Genomic DNA, 18,499 nt, shown 5'->3' with positions numbered 1-18,499 from the left:
AGAAGGCAATGGCATTTACCACACTATCCAATGTTCCCAACAAATGAGGAGGGGATACTGTACATTATATGAAAGGTCCATCTCCATTCCTCAATATAATGTCATGTTCCCAACAAATGCGGAGGAGATATTGTACACTATATGAAAGATCCATCTCCATTCCTCAATATAATGTCATGTTCCCAACAAATGAGGTGGAGATACTGTACACCATATGAAAGGTCCATCTCCATTCCTCAATATAATGTCATGTTCCCAACAAATGAGGAGGAGATACTGTACACCATATAACAGGTCCATCTCCATTCCCAAAGTAACAATGGTATTGATACACAAAGAATGTAACCCGGTGTGATTTGGGTGTATTGTATCCTTTATCTGGTTTGTATTCATACTTTTCTGTTCTAATTGTAGCCAATACCATGCCAAAGCTCTTATAAAGCATTTAGTTCTGAGCCAACATATGACCCATTAATTGCAAGGTTTAGAAAATACTTATAACATTTATTGTAATATTGTTTCTCAACAGGTGGACACAATGTCCGGAATACCTCTGAGGAACATCTCATTGTATCTCCAGAATATAAAGCAGAAGATAATAACTTTGTACAATATTCTCCAGGAGGAAATCCCATTACTCCAATTATTCATCCCAGACCTTACCGATTGGGGAGATCAATGGATCCCTCTAATCCTGAGGAATCTTCTGATGGATCACACACCAACACTATAGGATCTCACAGTACAGATACGTCAATAGATCCTTCTATTACTGAGGAATCTTCTGTAAGCCTTGAAGAAGTTCACACAGAAGAGAGTTTATTGTCATGTTCAGAGTGTGGGGAATCTTTCTTAGAAAACAGAGACCTTCTTAAACACCAGAGAAGTCACACTGGTGAGCGTCCTTATTCCTGTTCAGAGTGTGGGAAATGTTTCATTCAGAAAGGACACTTTATAACACACCAGAGAAGTCACACGGGTGAGCGTCCGTTTTCATGTTCAGAGTGCGGAAAATGTTTTATTCAGAAAGGAGACCTTCAAAAACATCAGAGAATCCACACGGGTGAACGTCCCTTTTCTTGTTCAGAGTGCGGGAAAGGTTTCACCGAGAAAAAAGTACTTCTTACACACCAAAGAATTCACACAGGTGAGCGTCCTTACTCGTGTTCAGAGTGTGGGAAACATTTCAGTGTCAAAGAAAACCTTCTCAAACATCAGAGAATTCACACAGGTGAACGTCCCTTTTCATGTTCAGAGTGCGGGAAAAGTTTTACTCATAAACACGTACTTCTTACACACAAGAAAAGTCACACGGGTGAGCGACCTTTTTCTTGTTCAGAGTGCAGGAAATGTTTTGTTAAGAAAGAAAACCTTGTTAACCATCAGAGAATTCACACGGGAGAGCGTCCTTATTCATGCTCGGATTGCAGTAAATGTTTCAGACATAAAGGAAACCTCCTTATACACAAGAAACTTCACACGGGTGAGCGTCCTTATTCATGTTCAGAGTGCGGGAAATGTTTCATTCAGAAAAATGCACTTGTTAAACACCAAAAGATGCACACAGGTGTACATCCCTAAAATTCCTTATTGCACACCAGAGAATTCACACGAGCTAACAACCTTTTTCATGTTCAGACTGGTGTGTTGGGGGTTGGGCAAACATATTCTGATGTTTTTTGGGTACACTATGGTAGGTCTGGGCTTTCTGGCATTGAATTATAATGATATGATCCACTAAACATACAGTGCTGACTCGGTCCCGCACTCACACAGACTGCACCATACAACTAAACCGTGCTAATACGGGGATGGCGGAGGTGTAGGATGTATAGTTGAGGGGCTCTGCACCCATCGGGGGGAATCTACCCTGTTTTACTATCCTGGGACCTTCCTAAATCTGTTGTATCTCTCCAGAACCTTCCCCGCGGGGAATGCGACGAACCCGGAACGGATCCAAGCACAAAAGCGGGGAAATACTCCTAAGTCTGCTGAGACTCCCGGAGGTGCTGACACACACATGACCGCTGCACATAACATGGCGTCTCAGATGGAGGACTCAGAACCAGCGCTCTTGGGACAGAGCAAATTTGATGGACTCATGCAGGCGATCACTGGCTGTCAATCCTCACTGTCGACTCTTACTACTAAGATCGACACTGTTCAGCTAGAGGTCAGCCGTATACGCCAGGAATTCGACAAGATTCGCCAGAGGGTGACGGAAACTGAGCGTCGGCTGGGCATCACAGAGGACCTGGTCTGTGACCACACAGCCTCCCTGCACACGCTACAGGTCAGAGTGCGATCCCTCGAATCCAGGGCCGAAGATGCGGAGAACCGCAACCGCAGAAACAATCTGCGGATTGTAGGCCTCCCTGAGGGAGCGGAGGGCCCTGACCCGGCTGCGTACACGGAGCGGCTGCTCCACACATTGTTCTCCCAGGTGACCTTCTCGTCCTTCTTCGCGGTGGAGCAAGCCCACAGGATGCCATCACAGCGTGGACTGCCTGGCTCCCCGTTGGGGTGCTGTGGGATGGTGATGACTTCTCCCCGGGCGTTTCTACAGCATCAGCTATATCTTTACCCACCCACATGGCACCCTTGACCATTATATCATGGAATGTCCGGGGGCTTAACTCCAGGATAAAACGCTCACTGCTGTGATATATGTATCTTCCAAGAAACCCACCTGACGGGCAGTAAGATATTGGGGCTTAAAAAGCCCTGGGTGGGTCATTATTACCATGCCACCTACTCCTCATACGCCAGAGGCATGAGTGTGCTTATTCACAAATCCCTTTCTTTCACACTAATGGACTTGCATCTGGACCCTGGGGGGCGGTTTGTTATAATGCATATGGTAGTTGCTAAAGTACCCATGGCAGTGGTGGGACTATATATCCCACCGCCGGCATCCTTGACAATTTTAAATAAGATCACCCAGTACCTTGCAAACTTATCAGTGGAGAATATAGTTTTGGCAGGGGATTTTAGCATGCCTCCCTGTCCTGCATTGGACAGGTTGACACCAGGGGGGGCATGGACTCCCCACTCTCTCGCTGGGTTTCCACTTTTGGCCTCACTGATGTCTGGCGTTGGAAGAATCCCCTCCAGAGAGTATACTTGTCAGTCTGCCACTTAAACGGCCATGTTCAGAATAGATCTTGTATACGTTAGTGGCCCTGTCCTCACTAAAGTCTAAGACATATCTATCTTGCCACGGGGAATATCAGATCACACTCCAGTTCTCCAACAACTTATTCATAAATGTACTGCTTGGAAGACTCTTCCACTCACTCCGGTGGGAAGAGTTAACCTCATAAAAATGTCCTTTCTCCCAAAATTTCTTTATGTCTTCCGACACTCCCCGGTCCCTATCCCTGCTGCCTTCTTTGCCAAACTTGACCGATTAATCTCCTCATTCATATGGGTGGGTTCGGTTCACAGGGTGGCAAAGGCAAAGTTGCAACTGTCCCTGACTGAGGGCGGTCTGTCTCTCCCAGACTTTAAGAAGTATTACTGGGCTGCACAACTAGTTACGGTGAGATGGTGGTTTGCTCAAGATATCTCCAATCCGGCAGTAAATTTAGAGGCAGCCATCTTGGGATCTTATTCAGAAGTTAGCAATCTGGTGTATCGTGGACCCAAGTATAGCCATCAGGTAACTACTCCCATGAAGACAACATTGATGGCCTGGAAGCAGGTTACTCAGTTTCTAGGGGAGGTGAATACCATCTCTCCTCACACACCGATCTGGGGCAACCCATCTCTCCCTCACCTTAACTCTATACCTGACCCTCAGGTCTGGGCTAGATTTCAGATTACCAAATTGAGCCATGTCATATCGGGAGGTCGCATTCTATCCCTGGTGGAGCTCAAACGGCAATTTAACTTACCACCATGGATGTAATTTAGGTACATACAGATTAAACATGCCATAAGGGCTCAATTCCCCGGCGGAGTGACTCTTGCTACGCACTCGGTTGAGTCCCTCCTGGCGGCCGCCGAGATTGACCATACACTTTCCTCCATTTATCTGAGACTTACATGTAGGGATGCATTGAACACAACGAGGTTGTTTTGGGTGTGGCAGAGGGACATTCGGACCCTGACGAAGGAGGACTGAACCGAGGGCCTGAGGCAATGCATACCTCTTATGATCTCGGCCAGGGATCATTTTGTTCAGCTTAAATTTTTGCACAGAGTGTATTACACTCCCGCCAAGCTCAATAGAATATATCCGGGGGTATCGGACATTTGCCCTAAATGCAGACAGTCGGTGGGTAATTTCATCCACATGGTGTGGGAGTGCCCTCACATTCAAACATTCTGGCAGGCAGTGGTAGCTGACGTGAATAGAGTTGCAGGTCTATCTTTGGACAGGGACCCTCTGATATTTCTCCTGGGAATTACAGATAATTTGAATACCTCTAAACCAGGGGTCTCAAACTTGCGGCCCTCCAGCTGTTGCAAAACTACAAGTCCCATGAGGCATTGCAAGGCTGACAGTTACAAGCAAGCCTCCCTCAGGCATGGTAGTTGTAGTTCCGCAACAGCTGGAGGGCCACCAGTTTGAGACCCCTGCTCTAAACACACTGCCCTATTTGTGTTTTACGTGGCTTATTATGCTCGGAAGACGATACTGACCAAATGGAAGCTCCCGGACCTCCCTGGGCTCCCAGCATGGAAGGCTCTGGTTAATGCAGTCCTGCCCTTATATAAGCTTACTTATATGGGCCATAACTGTCCTCAAAAATTTGAAAAAATCTGGGCAGCATGGGTGCAGGCTAGACATCTTACGGTTTAGTTGGCCTTGATTGGAGTATGAGGTATTACCGTTGAGGGGCAATTTGACAGGAGTTTTAGGGATAATCCTTCTAAGCTCATCTCTTTTTGAGTTTTTATTTTTTTAAATATCCTGATTCTTTCTTATGTAGAACATCAGGTGACAAGACATACTTAGCTCCACTAAGAACAGGCAATGGTCTTGGTGACTTCTATCCCTATTCCTTCTTCTCCTCCTTTCCCCTTCTTTCCTCCTTCTCCCCCCCCCCTCCTTTCTCTTCCCCCTCCTTCCCTCTCTTCCCTCCCTCCATCTTCTCCTCCCCTGCGATTTTTCCTCCCTCACTCTCCCTTTTCTTCTCTTTATATATCCCTGATTGATGGGTATATAGCTCCTGTAAGACGTGCTACATCCTTAACTTGTTCAGATTATACTGAAGAATGCACTAGGAGGTTGAGATGATGTGACTTAGGAATAACTTAGAGTAAAAAGGGGAATGTTAATCTACACTACTCGGTTTTAATGGAACATTGTTGATGCTATCAGCACTGTCTAAAATATGTATTTTGCAATGTCAATACACTGTTCACATGTTTGATGTCTTGTTATTTCAATAAACATTCCTTCTGTTAAAAAAAAAAAAAAAAACATGCTAATACATGGCCAGATATGACAATACGTGGACAACACTTCTTATTGGTTGATATCGGCGTATATGATTGCTCTTTTTATGTTGAAGTGAAGAAGCCGGCTTTTCATTGGTCCATCCAATAATTAATACATTTTATAGTTTATGTTCTTCAGTTATATAAGATTTGATGTAGATTCTAGCTTACTTTTTGTTTGTTAATCACTAATTCTGAATTTCTAAAATAAAGAAGAATGCTCCGCACTTTCCAATACTCTGTCCTCAGATTTCTCCTTTACAAGGATTGGGGAAGCAAGCCAACAGTGATGAAACGCATCAAGGAAGGTGGTTACGGATGGAGACATCAATAAATGCAGTTTAATTTTATACAAAATACATATAGAAAGAAAAGCTATGTTTTGGAGTGTGGCTTTTATTCATTATGCTGTGGATTACAAATTCCCCCATTAGGGGAAAAAGCGCTCCACCACAAGTAAGGGCCCCAATGCCAGCCAAACTGTATCTGTCATCAGTGGTGTATTTTAGTATTGTGCTGCCCTAGCCAAGACTAAAATCGGGTGCTACCCCCATCTAAATTTGTTTTACCCCTTCCTGTTTGACATCCATCCCTTCATCTTTAGGCTCCACCTCTTCCTATTAGATAGCCATCTCTGCAGAGGTGGTAAAGGGGGGGTGTGAGAGAGATAGAGGTGGTGGGAGAGAGAGGGAGTGAGACAGATAGAGTAGGGTGAGAGAGAGAGAAGGGTGAGAGGGAGAGGGGAAAGAAGAGAATAGGTGGGTACACTTAAATAGAGGGCCTAATCACACCCATTGGCAGACAGTGGTATTAGGCCTGGCATGCCTATTTTAAATGTAGGTGCCAGGCCTCCCATCCTTACCTCTGCCAGTGCATATGGGCATGGGCAAGCATCTCCAGCCATTCAAGTGAATGAACATCGAAACATTCAGGATATGGTGAATGTGCAGCATCCCGCGTAGCCCCCTGCGATTACAGGCTTGGTGATTAACCCATGCAATGCTGTCTGACACCAGGAACTGCAACATACAAAGGAGCTGTCAGGCCAGGTTCACACCTATGCATTTTTTTAGTGCATTTTCAGTTTTGCAGAAACACACTACAGTCCCGTTTAACATGGTTTCCTATGGGTCATGTTCACATTTAGCAGTTTATGGAAAGGGCCAAGGTCTATTTTCTGGTTTTTGGTTCCATAAACTTCAATGGATCAAAAAGGTGTATTAAAAATTCACTTGGAAAATGCAAAGTGCAACCTGCATAGGTGTGAACCAGGCCTTAGAGAATACATGCATGCTACAGAGTGGGGAGAGGGAAGACAATACTCAAATGGATCCAAAAGGTCATCAGCAAAGAAGTGTAACACACAACTTCTCCCCCTGTATCCAGCGCCCTCGCCCTTCCAGAGCTAGGGAGGAGCCCAGCCACCATGCCCCTATGCACTCTGCATTACACACCCTGATTACAGGACTAGGTGGGGGGTGACCTGCTGCTTCCCTAACAAATGTGTGCAGCTCGCTCCTCCCCACCCCCTCTAAATGGGCTTGGTGCTCCAGGTGGCAGCTCTCTGCTGAGACCTCCATTGAGCGTGCTGGCTTCTGGACAAGGGGGGCGCATAGATGGGCAATATGGAGAGGAGGGGCAGGGCAGGGTGCAGGGAGGGGCGAGCTGACAGCCCTGGGCTGTCAGCGCTGCCCCGCCCACACGTCATACAGTGCTGTGCTCTGGAGCGGACCAGAGAGGAGACTGCCAGTCTATTCATACAGAAACATGGATTCAATTCATAGTGTCCCTTCTGCCTGGGGGCAGTGCCACCCAAAGCAAATGCCTTATACAGCAGGGGAGGATCCCTGTGGCCACACATCAGTGCAGTCCCTAGAGTGAGTGGGAAAGCGACAACCTCAGCCTGGACTTCAGCCAGACTATGCCTCTAACATGTTTCACCCCACCCCCTCAGAGCTTAGTCATGGGATAAGTGGCAGAGTGAAATGCGTTGGTGGCGTGGCCTGGCTGGAGTACAGGCTGAGGTTGCCACTTTTTACACTGACACTAGGGACCGCACAGATGTGTGGCCATAGGGATCCTTTCCTTCTGTATAAGCCATAGCAGGAGCTGGGACGAGCTCCATCCCGTGCCAGCGTTCCCAGCAGGAGATGCTAAAAGATCTATACACACCCCACTTCAATAGAGCCTAAGCGGCACACTAAGTTTACATTTGATCACAAGGCAAATGCCTTGTTTGCCTCGCAGGAGACACGCCCCTTTCTGTCACCCTGGCCAGTGGTTTAAGTGGAGCCAGGTATTTCCATGTGGGCCATTCTACCACAAAGCTGGACATGTATTGTGTTGCTGCCTGTACTTTATATTGCGCTCAGATTGCTATGTAACTGCCGTTTAACCTTTTCCTTTACACATGTAGCGGTACCCCAGTGGGGGCTGCCGAAAGTTTGAGCATATTTTAATTCAGTGAAGAATGTCCAGGTTTAGCAGAACGCTGGGCGTATTTGTAATCCATGGGCGCAATCGCCTGATGCGGTTGCCACGGGTGACATGACATGGTAGAAAGTCACTGGATAGCAGGATTGGTGTAATTATCCGCCCCAGCGCTGGTTGGGGCAGCTGGGTAAGCAGGCAGCAACAATTAACAATGGCTCCCGCTGGTTGCTTTGGGCAACAGCACTCACTATTTTGTATAGCAGGCGGAGCACATAAGTCCTTCCCAGGGTTCAATTTCTCAATACAGATGGAACAAAGCAGTTTCCTGGCTTGCTTCCACGGTTGCTAGGGGCAACGTATGGCAGGTCACATGATCAGGTGGTTCCGGAATGAGCCCCCAAATGTAGTGGTACCCCCGTAGGGGCTGCTGAAAGTTGTGGTCCCACCTGTCACCTCTGCCCAGCCCGGCATTCACTCCTCAGTCACTCTTGAGACAATGAACAATGTTTTTATTGAGGGGAATTTACCTTGGATGGGTAAGGCATTTATGAGATGCCCAGAAATAAATTGATGAATTGCTTAGGACCTCTATTTACACTGCAGATTATGTCCTCTCTCTCTCTCTCTCTTTCTCCTGCACAACACTTCAACTCCCAGGACTTGCTAGCACATGGATGGTTAGGCCCAACTCTGACTCAGTTAGGCCTTGTTAGATGCCTTTTTCAGGCAGGGACCACAGGCCCCTTTGATGTAGCAAAGCAATGATAGCAAAGTCCATGTGTGCTAGCTGTCCCATGGCGGACTACTGCTCCCAGCTAGTCTTCAGGCTCTGCCAGCCCTCCTGGCCGCAGCTGCCCAAATCCACTGCCCATGACATCACAGTCCTTCCTGCTGGCTCTACATCCATCTCAGACTGCACACGCCCAGTCCACTCTGGCATGCCTCTCCAGCTTCCCCGACTGTGCTTGTCACTCACCAGCCCTCCTGGCTGCACTCCGGTGGTTCCCACCTGAAGACTTGCCTGGCAGCACTAGCTCCTGCTGTCCTCTTTGGTTCTTCTCTGTGCCTCCTGTCCAGATCCTCTCTGCTTGCTGAGAAGGCCTCCGTCTTGCAACCGAACCCTCAGGCCCAAAGTCAACCTCCCACCCCCAGACTGGGGAGCGCCCTCAACAGCCTAGAACTCCATCTCAAATTCTTCCACCCGACAACTCCTCCCCAGCTGGGCTGACCCCGGGTATATGAAGGAGGCCTGCTCCCTGCCAATCCTAATTGGGGATTGGTCAGGGCTCCCTGAGGCACCTCAGACAGCTCTGCCTCTCTTCCCCTCCTCTCCTCTAGAATCATTTAGAAGCCGGAGGGAGGTAAAGATGATGTTATCTTTACCTCCCAGCCTACTCTGAGCCACTCCCAGCCCACACAGATCAAAACAAACAGGCCTAGCTTTAGGGTTGCCACCTGTCTGGTTTTGACCCGGACAGTCAGGGTTTTGACACATGTGCCTGGGTTTCCACCCGCCGGAAACCCGGGCACACATACAACCGTCCTGTGGCCAGTGGCAGCAGATCTTGAGAGGCGCCACGCATCCCGTGTCCACTATCACTGTCACACAGTGCTGGGACATCTGTGCGCTCTGAGCCCAGCGGGTGCCCTGTGTGACTGGCTGAGCGGAACATGTCATGTGCAGGGCGGCAGACATGAGGTTCTGTGATTGGCCCAGCGGAGCTGGTCACATGTGGAAGCGGGGCTGGACACGACTGTGGATAATCGCGCCTGCTGCTTGTTCCCGGAGTCCTGCCTCATGCTGTGTGTCTCCTGAGGTCAGTCTCATCTGCTCTGTCAGCTCCCTTCCTTTCAACCACCCCCTCCTCTCTGTCAGCCCCCACCTCCTCTGTCAGCCCCTTCCTCTCTGTTGGACTCGGCCCCCCTCCTCTGTCAGCCCCCCTCCTTCTCTGTCAGCCACCCCCCTCCTCTGTCCGCCCCCCTCCTTTCTGTCAGACCCCCTCCTCTCTGTAAGCCCCCCTCCTCTCTCTCAGCCACCCCCCTCTGTCGGCCCCCCTCCTCTGTCAGCTCCCCTCCTCTCTGTCAGCCCCCCTCCTCTCTGTCATTCCCCCTCCTCTGTCAGCCCCCCTCCCCTCTGTCACCCTCCCTCCTCTCTGTTCGCCCCCTCCTCTCTGTCAGCTGCCCCCTCCTCTCTGTTGGACTCGGTCCCCCTTCTCTGTCAGCCCCCCTCCTCTCTGTCAGCCCCCCTCCTCTCTGTCAGCCTCCCCTCCACCATGTTGCTGGGTGCTCTCCTCTGGCTGGCTAAAGAAGGGACACGGAGGTGAGGTTGAAGGCAGAGCCCCTGCGTTCCCTGCTGCTCTTTTGAAAAGTGTGCAGAAATAGCGGTGTGAGACAAGCTTGTAAAGTAAGTTTTTGTGATCTTAGTATGTCAGGATTTCAAAGGGTTCTTCTCACCCCTCCATGTACCATCCATGTACCATCCATATATACAGTCCCCCCATATACCATCCATATATACAGTCCCCCCCATATACCATCCATATATACAGCCCCCCCTTATACCATCCATATATACAGTCCCCCCCCATATACCATCCATATATACAGTCCCCCATACACCATCCATGTACCTTCCATATATACAGTCTTCACCCCCCATACAATATGCATACATACAGTCCTCACCCCCCCCCCCCCCATACAATCAGGGCTTTTTTTCAGCGGGAACGCAGTTCCGGCACCTCCAGCACTGAATGTTTTCTATGGCAAGGTGTGCTGGAGGGTCAATTGATACTGACTGCTGGGGGAGCTATTATCACTGGGGATCTATTTTTTTGTGGGGGTCTATGGTTGCTGGGGTGGTATTTTGTTGCGGGGGTCCATTGTTGCTGGGGGGGGGTCTGTTGTTGTGTGTGGGGGGGTCTATTGTTGCTGTGGTGGGGTCTGTTGCTGCTTGGGTGGGGTTTATCAAATTCCATACAATTTAGTAGCACAAAATGATACTGGGTTCTGTACTTTCTAAAAGGAGAGGTACTGGGAGGTGGGTAGGGGGTGGAGCCAAGAGACAGTGCCTGGAGGTGGGTAGGGGGCAGAGACGAAGGGTGACTCATAAGGGGGGAGTTCCTGTACCTATTCTCTGAGAAAAAAAGCCCTGCATACAATATGCATACATACAGTCCTCACTCCCCCCCCATACAATATGCATACATACTTAGGCTCGTGTATCATGCACAGCTTAACTATCCTCAGCCATGCCTTACAGGAGGACTCCCCTGTCCCCCCCCCATACTACACCAGGAGACCCCCCCCACACCCCAAAATTACACTGGGAGGCTCTATATACACTATATTGTACATTACACATACACCTGCACTATATACACTATATTGTAAATTACACACGCCTGCACTATATACACTATATTGTACATTACACACTCCTGCACTATATACACTATATTGTACACTACACACTCCTGCACTATATACACTATATTGTACATTACACACTCCTGCACTATATACACTATATTGTACATTACACACTCCTGCACTATATACACTATATTGTACATTACACACTCCTGCACTATATACACTATATTGTACATTACACACGCCTGCACTATATACACTATATTGTACATTACACACTCCTGCACTATATACACTATATTGTACACTACACACTCCTGCACTATATACGCTATATTGTACATTACACACGTCTGCACTACAATATCACAAGGAGGGGAAGGTGGTGGGGGAGGAAGAAAGTGAAAAAAAGAGAGAGAGGAACGCAAAGAAAGGAAAGCAAGAGAGAATGGATGACAGGAGGGAGAAATGGAAGGATAAGTGAAAAATAGATATAGCTGCTTTCTCTGCTGCAGGCTTGAGCAAATGCCAGTATATAAATGCAAATTGGAGCTCTTAGTTAAGAGACAATGGCCGTCCCAAAAGACCCACAAGAAGGGGCTCCCTATCTTATCAGCGCATTTAGCTGCCCAAGAATAGGGACTGCACCTGGGAGAGGCTGAACCCAGCTGGAAGCTGCCGACTGCAGAGGTAAGGGACGTTCCACCACTATTCACTGACTATGAGGTATGAGGAAAAAAAGGAGATTGCTGGGAGTGCACCAATCCTTTTCTTTTATACCTGTGCCAAGGCGGAGCTTGTCACAGGTATGTTGCCATGGAGGTGTTTCCTCACATTTGGCAACCTGTCAGAATGTGTAACGGAAGTGACGTTCCATCGCCGCCATCTTTCTACACCCCGCACCCCCCCATAGTAAGGATACACTGAGAAGGGGGAAAGCAGACATCTTGTTACACCCACCGGAGTTTTGCATTTTACACTTATTTTTAACAGCAAAGTTAGTTTATATAGTGAAATACAGTATTTAGAATTCCGTCTGACTGGTTAGATGTTTAATTTTAAAAGCAGTGAACTTCTGTCAGATTAGCAAACCTATGAGATGAGCAGGCTTGCCACTGTTTTGTCACATTTGGCTACCCGCTGGAGAGCGCATGCGCCACGCCGCCATATGCGTTCCAACACTGTTGTTTCGTCAGATTAGGCGACCCGTCAGAATGTGTAACAGAAGTGAAGTTCTGTTGCCGCCATCTTGCTACATCCTGCACTCCTCCATAGTAAGGATACACTGAGAAGGGGAAAGCGGACATCTTGTTACACCCACCGGAGTTTTGCATTTTACACTTATTTGTAACAGTAAACTGAGTTTATATAGTGAAATACAGTACTTAGAACTCCGTCTTACTGGTTAGATGTTGAATTTTCAAAGCAGCGAACTTCTGTCAGATTAGCAAACCTATGACATAAGCAGGCTTGACGCTGCTTTTAAAATTCAGCATCTAACGAGTCAGACGGAATTGTAAGTACTGTATTTCACTAGATAAACTCACTTTACTGCTAAAAATAAGTGTAAAATGCAAGATTCCGGTGGGTGTAAAAGATGTCCACTTTCCCCCTTCTCACTGTATCCTTACTATGGAGAAGTGCGGGGTGTAGCAAGATGGCGGCGACGGAATGTCACTTCCGTCACGGTTTTAGTGTGCTCTGTTGTCCTAAAACTGTTGGAACGCATATGGCGGCATCATGCATGCACACTCCAGTGGGTAGCCAAATGTGATGGGTCGCCACATGTGACGAAACACCGCTGCTTTTAAAATTCAACATCTAACCAGTCAGGCGGAATTGTAAGTACTGTATTTCACTATATAAACTCACTTTACTGTTAAAAATAAGTGTAAAATGCAAAACTCCGGTGGGTCAACAAGATGCCTGCTTTCCCCCTTCTCAGTGTATCCTTACTATGGAGGAGTGCGGGGTGTAGCAAGATGGCGGCGATGGAACGTCACTTCCGTTACACATTCTAATCTGACGAAAAACACAGGTGCCAGGAAAAGATGTACAATACAGACAGGAAGCGATATAGGAAATAAACAGGAAGTTCTGGGTGAGAGGAGAGTGGGGAGGAAGTAGAGAGAAGACATTCCTGGAACTGGCAGCAGAGGAGGTAATAAGATCTTATTTTCTATTTACACCCAGTAGGGAGGCCTCTATATTATCTGTCCACAGAGATAAGAGTTGTGTATGGATCACATGGTCTCCTCTCCTCTCAAAGTAGAATCCCAGCTATAGCCTAACTAGTCCTAAAATGCTCCCATCCCCCCAACACCTAAACTAACTACCCTGTTTAAAAGAGATGTATATACTTACCTATTTTCAGCCCACTCCAGTGTGGTCATGATCCGGCTACCCTTTGTCAGCTAGTGGTGGCTGCAGGGGAGAGGAGGGACCGCCGACAATGACTGCACCATGGGAGCCTATGGGCATAGCTCCCAACTGTCCCTGATTTCGAGGGACTGTCCCTGATTTGGAGCAATGTCCCTCTGTCCCTCATTCCTCCTCATTTGTCCCTCATTTTGGTCTGATCCTTATAGATATATATAAAATGCACTTTTTATCAATCAAAGTGTTTCCCAGTGCTAAAACTTTTATCTGATTTCTAAATGACTGCATTTGTAAATTCCAAAAGCCAATATAAAGGAATAGTAGTGATAAAAAAAGCACTTGTGGGTTTAACCAATTTGGTATTTTTTGGACAATTCTCCTTTAAGGGGATGTGGCAAGGGTTGTGTCCTATGGGAGGTATGCCTATGGGTGATGTCAGGGCTTCCGTATTTCACAGCTGTTGTCAGGCTATTTCTCCATTACCCTGCATTCACCGGAGGCTGACACAGATGATCATGTGATCAGCTGGGATCAAAGTAAAAATAGGTAAGTACATACATATTTTTTTACACAGGTTAGTTAGGTGTTACGAGGGGAGAGGTAGCATTTTTAAAACTAGTTAGGCTTTAGCTGGAATTCTACTTTAAACCTCAACCTGGAGATCATCTATCTGCTTACCGGAGAGGTGAGGAGGATTCTGGGAGGTCACATGACATCACTCTTATCTTTATTAATAAAACAAAGACCTGACCGGAGAGGTGAGGAGGATTCTGGGAGGTCACATGACATCGTTCTTATCTTTATTAATAAAACAAAAACCTGACCAGAGAGGTGAGGAGGATTCTGGGAGGTCACATGACATCGCTCTTATCTCTATTAATAAAACACAGACCTGACCGGAGAGGTGAGGAGGATTCTGGGAGGTCACATGACATCACTCTCATCTCTATGAATAAAACACAGACCTGACCAGAGAGGTGAGGAGGATTCTGGGAGGTCACTTGACAATTTTGTTGCTCTTTCAATGCAGAGTTTTCCTCTGGTGATGTTTGGTGACCATTTAATCATTCCAGCCTTCACCTCATTCCCTGAAACAGTAAGAAGAAGATTCTAGAAGTCACCAACAAAATCAATGATCTGCTGGCAGGAGAGGTGAGCGGTGCCGGGAATTCTGGGACATTATCCAGTAATAGACAAGGGATGTGTCTGGATGGTGACTGTATCATTGTGTGTGTCAGGTTCCTATAAGGTGTCAGGATGTCACTGTCTATTTCTCCATGGAGGAGTGGGAGTATTTAGAAGGACACCAGGATCTCTACAAGGACGTCATGATGGAGAATCAGCCGCCCCTCACATCACCGGGTAAGAGGAGACTTTATTGTAAAGGAGAGAGCAGTACGGAGGGTCCACCTAGATCCCCCATCATCTGATAAACACATAGAAACAATGTATTCAGTCAGTGTGTGTGTTTCCTACAGATGGATCCAGTAATGGGAACTCACCAGAGAGATGTCCCCGTCCTCTGTATTTCCAGGATTCTACACAGGAAGGTCACCCCATCCCTCACCATCATCAGGTAGATGGAACTGAACAGCTTGAACCTACAATAATTCTAAGCTATATGATGACATTCTTCTATGTAACTTTAGGATGGAGAAGTGAAAGAATTCAAAGTTGAGCATAAAGAGGAAGAAGAAGAGAGGTTGGTGAGTGGAGATCAGCAGTCTATGGAGGAGGGGGAGATGATTATGAAAAGTAAACAGGAGGAATCTTCTCTACATATGGACACAGGTAAGTCATAAACTTTAAATGCAGAAATAGTTCATATTGTTTTACATTGTTATATCAATCGAGATAAAGAATATACTGTATCTGACAAATTCAACCAAAAGAAAAATATCCGTATCAAGCTCAGCCTAATTTTCTTCAGGTTAAAAAAATTTCTTTCTGAACCCAAAAGATGATCTGACAGTTCCCTGGATCAACATTCTACTATGTTTTCTCTACAAATATAAATAACCATTTATAGTTTTGTAATAAGAAAAAATATGTCATTTTCAGTAATGTAATGAGTCCTTTAGAACCAAGACTATTCCCCATCTACACAGCTAAAGAACAAACATCCCTTCCATATACAGAGGTTAAACCTTTATTATTCCAGTCATGTGCAATTTGTGCTGCCCTTGTTCAAAATGGTGAAAAACACATCTTTCTGTACAGGAAAGACTGAGAAACTTTACCTGCTGACAGTAAGAATATCATCGATGTACCTACCCCACCTCCCAATGTACTGTGTACTGTACACAGCATGAAAGCATCATCTCTAGTCATTATCAGAAGAAGGCAATGACATTTACCACACTAACCAACAAATGAGGGGGGAGATACTGTACACTATATGAAAGGTCCATCTCCATTCCTCAGTATAACATCATGTTCCCAACAAATGAGAAGATGCTGTACACCATATGAAAGGTCCATATCCATTCCTCAATATAATGTCATGTTCCCAACAAATGAGGAGAAGATACTGTACACCATATGAAAGGTCCATCTCCATTCCTCATAATAACGTCATGTTCCTAATAAATGAGGAGATACTGTACACCATATGAAAAGTCCATCTCCATTCCTGAATATAACATCATGTTCCTAACAAATGAGGAGGAGTTACTGTAAACCATATGAAAGGTCCATCTCCATTCCTCAATATAATATCATGTTCCCAACAAATGAGGAGGAGATGCTGTACACCATATGAAAGGTCCATCTTAATTCCTCAATATAATGTCTTGTTCTCAACAAATGAGGAGGAGATACTGTACACCATATGAAAGGTCCATCTCCATTCCTCAATAGAACGTCTTGTTCCCAACAAATGAGGAGGAGATACTGTACATCATACGAAAGTTCCATCTCCATTTCTCAAAATAGCAATGGTATCGATTCAAAGAACGTAATCCAATGTGATTTGGGTGTACTGTATCCTTTACCTGGTTTGTATTAATACTTTTCTGTTCTAATTGTACCCAATACCATGCCAAAGCACTTATAAAACATTTAGTTCTGAATCATATGACCCATTAATTGCAAGGTTTAGAAAATACTTATAACATTTATTGTAATATTGTTTCTCAACAGGTGGACACAATGTCCGGAATACCTCTGAGGAACATCTCATTGTATCTCCAGATTATAAAGCAGAAGATAATAACATTGTACAATATTCTCCAGGAGGAAATCCCGATACTCCAATTATACATCCCAGACCTTACCGATTGGGGAGATCAATGGATCCCTCTAATCCTGAGGAATCTTCTGAAAAATCACTTACCAGGACTCTAATATCTCACAGTACAGATACTTCAATAGATCCATCTATTACTGAGGAATCTTCTGTAAGCCATGAAGGAGTTCCCACAGAAGAGAGTTCATTGTCATGTTCAGTGTGTGGGGAATCTTTCTTAGAAAACAGAGACCTTCTTAAACACCAGCGAAGTCACACTGGTGAGCGTCCTTATTCATGTTCAGAGTGTGGGAAATGTTTCATTCAGAAAGGACACTTTATAACACACCAGAGAAGTCACACAGGTGAGCGTCCGTATTCATGTTCAGAGTGCGGAAAATGTTTTGTTCAGAAAGGAGACCTTCATAAACATCAGAGAATCCACACGGGTGAACGTCCCTTTTCATGTTCAGAGTGCGGGAAAGGTTTCACAGAGAAAAAAGTACTTCTTACACACCAAAGAATTCACACAGGTGAGCGTCCTTACTCGTGTTCAGAGTGTGGGAAACATTTCAGTGTCAAAGAAAACCTTCTTAAACATCAGAGAATTCACACAGGTGAACGTCCCTTTTCATGTTCAGAGTGCGGGAAAAGTTTCACTCATAAACACGTACTTCTTACACACGAGAAAAGTCACACTGGTGAGCATCCCTATTCATGTTCACAGTGTGGGAAATGTTTCATTCAGAAAGGAAACTTTCTTACACACCAGAAAAGTCACACTGGTGAGCGACCTTTTTCTTGTTCAGAGTGCAGGAAATGTTTTGTTAAGAAAGAAAACCTTGTTAACCATCAGAGAATTCACACAGGAGAGCATCCTTATTCATGCTCAGAGTGCGGGAAATGTTTCATTCATAAAGGAAACCTTCTTATACACCAGAGAATTCACACGGGTGAGCGTCCTTATTCATGTTCAGAGTGCGGAAAATGTTTCATTCAGAAAAATGCACTTGTTAAACACCAAAAGATGCACACAGGTGTACGTCCCTATTCTTGTTCAGAGTGCGGGAAATGTTTCATTCAGAAAGGAGACCTTGTTACCCACCAGAGAAGTCACACGGGTGAGCGTCCTTTCATATGTTCAGAGTGCGGGAAATGTTTTGGTTACAGAAAATTCCTTATTGCACACCAGAGAATTCACACGAGCTAACAACCTTTTTCATGTTCAGACTGGTGTGTTGGGGGCGGGGCAAACACATTCTGATGTTTTTTTGGGTACACTATGGTAGGTCTGGGCTTTCTGGCATTGAATCATAGTGATATGATCCACTAAACATACAGTGCTGACTCGGTCCCGCACTCACACAGACCGCACCATACAACTAAACTGTGCTAATACATGGCCAGATATGACAATACATGGACAACACTTCTTATTGGTTGATATCGGCGTATGTACATGATTTTTATGTTGTAGTGAAGAAGCCGGCTTTTCATTGGTCCATCCAATAATTAATACATTTTATAGTTTATATTCTTCAGTTATATAAGATTTGATGTAGATTCTAGCTTACTTTTTATTTGTTAATCACTAATTCTGAATTTCTAAAATAAAGAAGAATGCTCCGCACTTTCCAA

The 18,499-nt window shown here is 45.8% G+C and overlaps 1 protein-coding gene across 1 annotated transcript in view; it reads left to right on the top strand.

Annotated features, from left to right (window-relative positions):
- The window catches only part of LOC141106876 (uncharacterized), a 69,546-nt gene extending 51,047 nt beyond the window's left edge, over positions 1-18,499 (top strand). Inside the window, 9 exon segments of the mRNA XM_073597805.1 lie at positions 530-1,574; positions 1,918-2,443; positions 14,093-14,181; positions 14,733-14,787; positions 14,874-14,997; positions 15,114-15,211; positions 15,285-15,426; positions 16,777-18,056; positions 18,059-18,499. Of these exon segments, the coding sequence (XP_073453906.1) occupies positions 530-1,574; positions 1,918-2,443; positions 14,093-14,181; positions 14,733-14,787; positions 14,874-14,997; positions 15,114-15,211; positions 15,285-15,426; positions 16,777-18,056; positions 18,059-18,178 (3,479 nt within the window). The 3' untranslated portion in view covers positions 18,179-18,499.

This window comes from Aquarana catesbeiana, linkage group LG08 (assembly GCF_042186555.1).
Source record: "Aquarana catesbeiana isolate 2022-GZ linkage group LG08, ASM4218655v1, whole genome shotgun sequence".
In the NCBI taxonomy this organism is placed as follows: Eukaryota; Metazoa; Chordata; class Amphibia; order Anura; family Ranidae; genus Aquarana; species Aquarana catesbeiana.
Note: the sequence above shows the minus strand (reverse complement) of the source record. Positions and strands in the feature narration are given on the sequence as shown.